The sequence below is a fragment of the Narcine bancroftii genome, chromosome 7 (assembly GCF_036971445.1).
Source record: "Narcine bancroftii isolate sNarBan1 chromosome 7, sNarBan1.hap1, whole genome shotgun sequence".
Classification (NCBI taxonomy): Eukaryota; Metazoa; Chordata; class Chondrichthyes; order Torpediniformes; family Narcinidae; genus Narcine; species Narcine bancroftii.
Genome location: NC_091475.1, coordinates 191,919,735 through 191,927,273, shown reverse-complemented (window position 1 = coordinate 191,927,273; position 7,539 = coordinate 191,919,735). Strand labels below are relative to the sequence as shown.

Below are 7,539 nucleotides of genomic sequence, written 5' to 3'. Positions count from 1 at the left end.
TTTCATCCTAGCTACCAGATTCAAGGATACAACTTAGTTAACTAATAGGTGAGGGGTGGGGCATTAAGCTGAACAACTGAAGATTGTCATCTATATATTGATATAGGAAAATCAGAATCCACTGTCATGAACATGTCACTAAACTCATTTCTTTATATAAATAGAACCAAGGTCCTGGAGACAGAAATTAAAAAGGATAAGAATGCTATCTCTCCACCATCAGTATTCTCAACAACAGAGTCAATCAGAGACTCATTTTAGGACTCTTGTGCACTTTATTGATTTTCTTTGCTCTCTCTGTATTGCACAGTCATTTGTTTACATTCGTTATCTGTTTACAGTTCTTTTGATTGTTTTCACGTTTACGCTGTGTACAGTTTACTTTCTGCACTACCAATTAGGGCTAGTTTCGCCACGAATGGAGGAAAAAGGAATCTCAGGGTTGTATGTGATGTCATTTATGTGCTCTGACAATAAATCTGAAACAAAATAAAATATGCTATTTGGAAAAGAAGCTGACAAAAGGGAGGAGGACGCAGGCTGTGGACCAATGTGGGAGGGTCTGGAAGGATGATCATCTCCTGTCGGAGGCAGCAATCAGATTACTCACTCATTACAATGCAGTCAGTTGCCATTTGGAACATTGGCTTCTTGTGATTTTCAGGATAAGAAGTTAACGGACTAGAAATTCAATCACATAACATTATTATCGATCTGGAACATCCCTGGGGCCAGGTAGCTGAGAGTTTCCAGGAAATTGTCATACTTGAGCAAAACGTGTATTTGAGGTTGCAGAAGGAGGCCTAACTTTGATGATGCCCAATCAGCATAGATATTTATCCTTAAAGATGCTTTGATACTAAACACTGAATGCATGGGATTTTTCTAAGCATAGCGCATGAATTGGCATTCTGTGCATGACTGATATGTAATTGCAACATGGATGATTCTTGCTCAGTAAAGCCTGTACAAATTTGCAGAGGTTTATGAAACAACCTGGAAATCATGGCTGTTGCATAGGGAACAAAATTATAATTTTGGGAGCAAAAAGGTTCAGAAACAGGAATGACCAAAGTCATTATTATAATTTATGGGGATATTCCGTAACATCAAATCCAGTTGTTATAATTTAATTTCTCGGGCTATACACGAATATCAAATCCAAAGTGAATTTCTCTGCCTCTCCATACACTCTTTTTGCTATCTTTTATCTTTTGCTATCTGAGTCTTTTTCATTCAATAGACTTTCATTTCTTTTATGTCTATTAAGTGGTGCTTGTGATGGTACAGATTCTATCACCAATGTGTATATGTACAGATGGTAGTGTAGGATGACTGTGATTGGCTGAGAGTGTAGCCACGCCTACTGGCAGGTCTTAAAGGCTTGCTCCTAGCCAGACCAGGTCATTCTGGACTGGTCGACCTACTTGTGATATGCTCCAGTCTTTTAGTTAATAAAAGCCTTGGTTTGGATCAACAAGTCTTTGGTTCTTTCGACACCCATTACAGTACTTAATTCAAACTCAGCCATAAATCTGCAGACCGTTCCTGTATTATTTGCATTTTGAGACACTGAACCCCAAATTATTGTCAACTTATTCACTGAAGCACACTTAAAATAAAATCACCAGACTAGAAGGCTTCTACCAATATGATCCTGCTGTACACCACTAACAACAATCGTTTATGATGAGAACTGGAAAAGAGGGAAGATTTTTCCTTTTTCAGTAGCTACTATGAACAAATGGAGCCACTACTTTTGGCTCCAGTACACCGGCACAACATTTGACAGTTTGAAGAAAAGAATGCATAAAGATCAAGATCTCAAATAAGGCATTAAACTCATGGTCTATTGGGCAGTTGTGATCCATACTTTTCTCCATGCTACTGAGAGATAAAATAACCCTTCTAGGCAGCTCAGAATATTAGAGAGATGCCAGCTATACTGTCACCATAAAATCTTCAAATCTATTGGCAGGGAACATCAGTATCCTCTCCCAGGATTGGATCCCCGGCCCTGAGGCCTGAAAAACACTCTGCCAACTCTGATCTGCAGACTGTGTTCCTTGCAGAATCTTCAAACATGGCAAGATTTTGAGATGGACAAGATATTCTCAAACCGGTCTTGAGGAAGTCTGACATTCCCTTCTGACTCATGGGAATCCTTGGCCCATGACCACTCAGAATTGAGAAGGAGCTACTCTTGTTAACATCAACATCTTGTTGCTATTTGTCAAGAACACAGAGAAGCCCAGGGAGAATAATGGAAGAGGAGTTCCATCTCCCAAAATGTTCTACCCACCTTGTCATGCAGTTATTACCCCATCGGTGGCAACATGTGCATATGGGCCCCATCAGCCACATAACACATAACACTGCAGAGAAAACATATCATCCTGACCTAAGAAAATGCCCCAAAATGTGATTTTGCACAATTTTTTTAAAATCAGAGAAAATAAAATCAAAGGGCCTGAAAGTTAAAAAGTATTTACATCTGTTGAAATTGTTATAAATAAACTTTAATTCCACCAAGGCACAGTAAGAGCCAGATTTCTTTGAATGAAAAGCTTATGATGGATGATGCAAGAGTAAAGCCACAGATACAAATGGATTCAGTCTCAAGTTATTTTTCAATCTGAAGCTGAGGTTTGATTTAGTCAACCCAAGAAACTCAAGAAGATAGGGTCAAAATGAAGAGCTATAGTTATTCTAAATATACATTTAGGAATCAGGAGTAGGCCAATCAACTCTTCAAACCTGTTCTGCTATCCAATGACATCATGGCTGACTTGAATGTAATCTCAGCATCTCCACCCGGTTACTTATTTAGAATCTATCTCTGTCCTAGGATCAACCATGATCCCAATGAATAACAGAAAAGGATGTAGTCTCCATCCTTCTCTTAAATTTTTTTTAATGGTGTTTATTTACATTAAAAATACTTAAACAGTACATTGTGCTATAGGATTCAAAAGGAAAAAAATAAATAATTGAAAAAAAGCTTCTCATGATAAAAAAATCCAGAATTCAATCATATTGAAGAATAGAATTAACCGCAAAAAACAAAACAAAAAAAAACCAAAGGCAAATAAAATTAAACAAAATACTCTACCACTATGCAAGGGTAAAAGTTAACTTATAGGAATCAAGTATCAACTACTTGGAAATGGACAGCACAGCACCAAAGTCTCAGAACAACCTTATTTCTTAAGGTTATGATAATCGTCCATCAATGGCCCCCATGTCTTTCAGAAGTTAGTATTTGAATCTTTAATGGTATATTTAATTTTTTCAAAACTTAAACAAGACAAAATATAATTTAACCATTGTGTATTATCCATTTAATCAAAATTGCATGTCTGACTTTCAATGAAGTAAAGGATAAAATTTGATTTTGAGTTGGAGTCAATAAAACATCATCATCTTGAAATGATCCAAATAGAGGAATTATAAGACAAGGTTCTAATTTGTCCCACCTCACTGTCAAAAGACAAAGGAGGAAAAACCCAACACCCAACCAATTTTCCCTTGCAACCGCTGCAACCATATCTGCCTGTCCTGCATCGGATTTGTCAGCCACAAATGAGCCTGCAGCTGACGTGGACATTACCCCTCCATAAATCTTCGTCCGCGAAGCCAAGCCAAAGAAAAAAATTTGTCACATAGGGGATTTATATCTGAATAAAAATGAGGCAATTTATCTTTAGACATATGTACTCTATGGGCCACTTTAAATTGCAACAAACAACGTCGTACACAAAATTTAATCGGATTACAAACAGAGTCCCACACCTCATCTGAGAATGAAAGATTCAAAACCTGTTCCCAATCGTTATTAATTTTAACTAACGAGGCTATCCTTAAATCAAGCAAATTATTATAAATAAGAGATATTAAACCTTTATGAGAAAGTTGTAGATCAAAAAGTGCATCAAGAATGTTTGCCTCAGGAATCTGCAGGAAGTCAGGGATCTGACACTGAATGAAATGTTCAACGTAAATATCTAAAAAAATGAGTATGTGGTAAATTAAAATTTACCACCAAATATTCAAAGGAAGCAAAATTGTTCCAAATTAAATGGTCTTTAGAACATTTAATACCCAATCTATGCCAGTCATTAAAGGCAGTATCTTACAAAGAAGGTTCAAAAAGATTATTAGATCCAATAGAAAAACCATAACACTATGTCTAATTGTCGGATTATCAGTTCGTTTATATAAAGAAGATAAAAAGACCCTAAAATTGCCAACAGAGAAGTACTTTTATTAAAATTCAGTTCCATTTCTACCCATGAAGGGCGGCCAAGTAGGTTATCTGAACTATAGTATGTAGAAGGGATAAACCTTGATGAAGGGCTCAAGACTGTAATGTAGACTGTTTGACCTGGTGAGTTTCTCCTGCATTTTCTTTTACTTCACTACGCAGCCTTTCGTGTTTTACTTCCAATGTTTGCTCAGATCTGCTTTCAATTCTCTTCCTTCTCTTTCCATTTTGTTTAATTTGTTTTTATTTCATTCAGACTGCCACCAAAGATAAATAATGCACCACTTATGGATTTAAAACCCATCACCTCTCAAACCGTCTCCTTTTCTCCAAAAGCCAGTCTGAAATCAGGAACTTCCACAAATTAATAGAATAAGAGATAGATAATCAGGGGGGGAGGAAAAAACATGCCTCATCACGGTCCATTTTGCAACACAATCACCTGTCAAAAGAGGGCAAAGATGCCTGCGTGACAGGTGACGTCACCGCGGGCGGGATGGTAACGTGGCGTTGCGCGTCCGCGCAGGTCATTCGAGGATCGAGCCCCAACAGGACGCCTGGTCCTGCTTCCGCCCTTCGCCGCCGATTGGGCGGAGGGCAACGTGACGTCACGCCATCCCGCCCGCTTCTCTTTCGACGATTGGCCACGGGGCTGCCCGTCACGTTGCTTTCTTTTTTCCCTCTCCACGGGAACAGGAAGCCATTTCCCGCGAGCAGGTTAGGTTGTCAAGCCGCGCTCCGGATAGTAACCGAGAGGGAGCGAAGCGTCGCCTGTCTTTATTTTTCCTCTGCGTGCGGCTCTTCCCATTGACGGTGGATAATTAAACTAAAGAAAAATATATCGGCTCGTGGCGGCTCGGTTTTGACGTTTGCGAGTGTGACTCAGGGAAAAAAAAAGGCGTTAGTTGTTTTAAAATTCCCTTCCGCGCCATGACTTCGGGAGGAGATTTCGGGAACCCGCTGCGGAAATTCAAGCTGGTCTTCTTGGGCGAGCAGAGCGGTGAGTAAGGGTGGGGGTGGGGTGGAGGGGCTGCCCCTCTCCCTCAGGGTGGCTGCCCCTCTCCCTCAGGGTGGCTGCCCCTCTCCCTCAGGGTGGCTGCCCCTCTCCCTCAGGGTGGCTGCCCCTCTCCCTCAGGGTGGCTGCCCCTCTCCCTCAGGGTGGCTGCCCCTCTCCCTCAGGGTGGCTGCCCCTCTCCCTCAGGGTGGCTGCCCCTCTCCCTCAGGGTGGCTGCCCCTCTCCCTCAGGGTGGCTGCCCCTCTCCCTCAGGGTGGCTGCCCCTCTCCCTCAGGGTGGCTGCCCCTCTCCCTCAGGGTGGCTGCCCCTCTCCCTCAGGGTGGCTGCCCCTCTCCCTCAGGGTGGCTGCCCCTCTCCCTCAGGGTGGCTGCCCCTCTCCCTCAGGGTGGCTGCCCCTCTCCCTCAGGGTGGCTGCCCCTCTCCCTCAGGGTGGCTGCCCCTCTCCCTCAGGGTGGCTGCCCCTCTCCCTCAGGGTGGCTGCCCCTCTCCCTCAGGGTGGCTGCCCCTCTCCCTCAGGGTGGCTGCCCCTCTCCCTCAGGGTGGCTGCCCCTCTCCCTCAGGGTGGCTGCCCCTCTCCCTCAGGGTGGCTGCCCCTCTCCCTCAGGGTGGATGACTGCCAGGCTGTACTGAGTTCTCCTCCACCCCCCCTATCCCTTCCAGTGGACACACCTTTGACCTAAAGGGAATAAAAATCAAGGCATTTGAAAGGAAACGCTCTTTTTCTGTTCCTCTTGTACGCTCAGTGTTTTTATTTGGCCAATCTTTCCCCACAGATCGATATTGTGTTTTCATTCCCTGCTGAGTTTATTTTTCCATCTTTGATGCGAGAGGGTATCGCTGTTGTCATAGTTAACCAACGGGTGTTCTTTCTTTCTTTCTCTTCTCCCTCCCCCCCTCCTCCTCCTTCCACAGATTCTAAGGGGTTTTAAGCCTCAAAAAAAAACCCCGGATTCATCCGCATTTCCCTGCACCGTGGTGCTAAATTACTATTGACTAGCCCTGTTTACAAAATAAGGGCGTTCTCTTCCAGTCGTTGATCTGAACTCGTCCCGAATCGAAAACTTGGGATTTTGGCAATTGATTTGGGAAAAATCCTGGAGTATATATTTTTTTTTAATCTTGCAGATTCAAGACTGAGTCAGTGGTTGAATTGAAATCCGGCCTACTGAGCAGTCAAACATTGGCAAGATCTGCACAGCCGCATCTTGATTTTTGTTTTCGTGGCAAATGTTAGAACAGGCGAGCCCATAGTTTCAGTAAATTAAATAGAAACGGCCGCGTTGTACAAACCATTTCACTGAAATTCCGTACAGATAATTTGCATTGGGTCAGCGCATGGACTGGGCAAGGATCCCACTGATTTAATGTCCACTGCGAACATCGATTATGTAGCACCGTAAATCTACATTAAAACGGTAGTTTTATCTGTTTCTTAATTATAATACTTGTGACAAGCTATTAAGATTTGATTTTGATAAAACAGATTTTGATCCGCTGGTAGAAATAATCGTTTTGTGTTTTTTTTTAAAAAAATGATTGTATGGTTTTGTGTATCTAACAAAAAAATACAGATGTTGCCTTTGGACGATGTTGAGAACAATTCTCAATAATTCAGGCATGGACTTTACCGTGATTCACCCTCCGACAATTGACATAGTGGTTGAACTGAATGAAGGGGGCTTTTGTGGGTTTTTTTTAATATATATAGTTCTTGTCCCCCAAAAGCGACCATCCTGTTATAAAAATGTCTATTGAGATGCTGTACAAAAAATTACATTGGAGAAATGATATGGACGAACAACAATGAGAGGGAACGTTGACTCGTTACCTTGATTAAAATAAACCAGATGAATGGAATCTGGGCGTGGTGAGGCAGTCTGCACCATTCACAGTACAGGATAGAGAAGCGCAGGTCGATACTGACTGCCTCTAGACACGAAAAACTAAGCGCGCCCAGTGGTATACTGTGTCCTCAATTGTGTATACCAATTGAGAAGACTCTTCATATCTTAAAACCTACGTTTTAAGCTTTATTTCGTGTTTCTTGTCGCAACGTAGTATCAAAAACAATTTGCAAGATACCACCATTAACTTTATCATTGCTGTTTGGAGTTCCAGGCTGCAGTTTTCAATATTTGAAGGTTGCCAGATTTCAGATTCATTGTCAGTACATACATGACATCACATACAGCCCTGAGATTCTTTTTTTCTACTGATTTCATTCTCCACCTAGATCATAAAACTTTTATGAAGGAAGTGG

The 7,539-nt window shown here is 41.9% G+C and overlaps 1 protein-coding gene across 6 annotated transcripts in view; it reads left to right on the top strand.

The window, feature by feature from the left end:
• The first annotated feature begins 4,924 nt into the window (after positions 1-4,924).
• The window catches only part of LOC138739533 (ras-related protein Rab-6A), a 117,959-nt gene continuing 115,344 nt past the window's right edge, over positions 4,925-7,539 (top strand). For 3 of the 6 annotated variants that reach the window (XR_011342306.1, XM_069891803.1, XM_069891802.1), the window contains exon 1: positions 4,925-5,264. Coding sequence is in view for 4 of the 6 variants with exons in the window: in XM_069891803.1 (XP_069747904.1) it covers positions 5,195-5,264 (70 nt within the window). In the remaining 2 variants the exon portion in view is untranslated. The remainder of the gene's footprint in view (positions 5,265-7,539) is intronic. The other 3 variants (XM_069891801.1, XM_069891800.1, XM_069891804.1) reach the window with 3 other exon arrangements.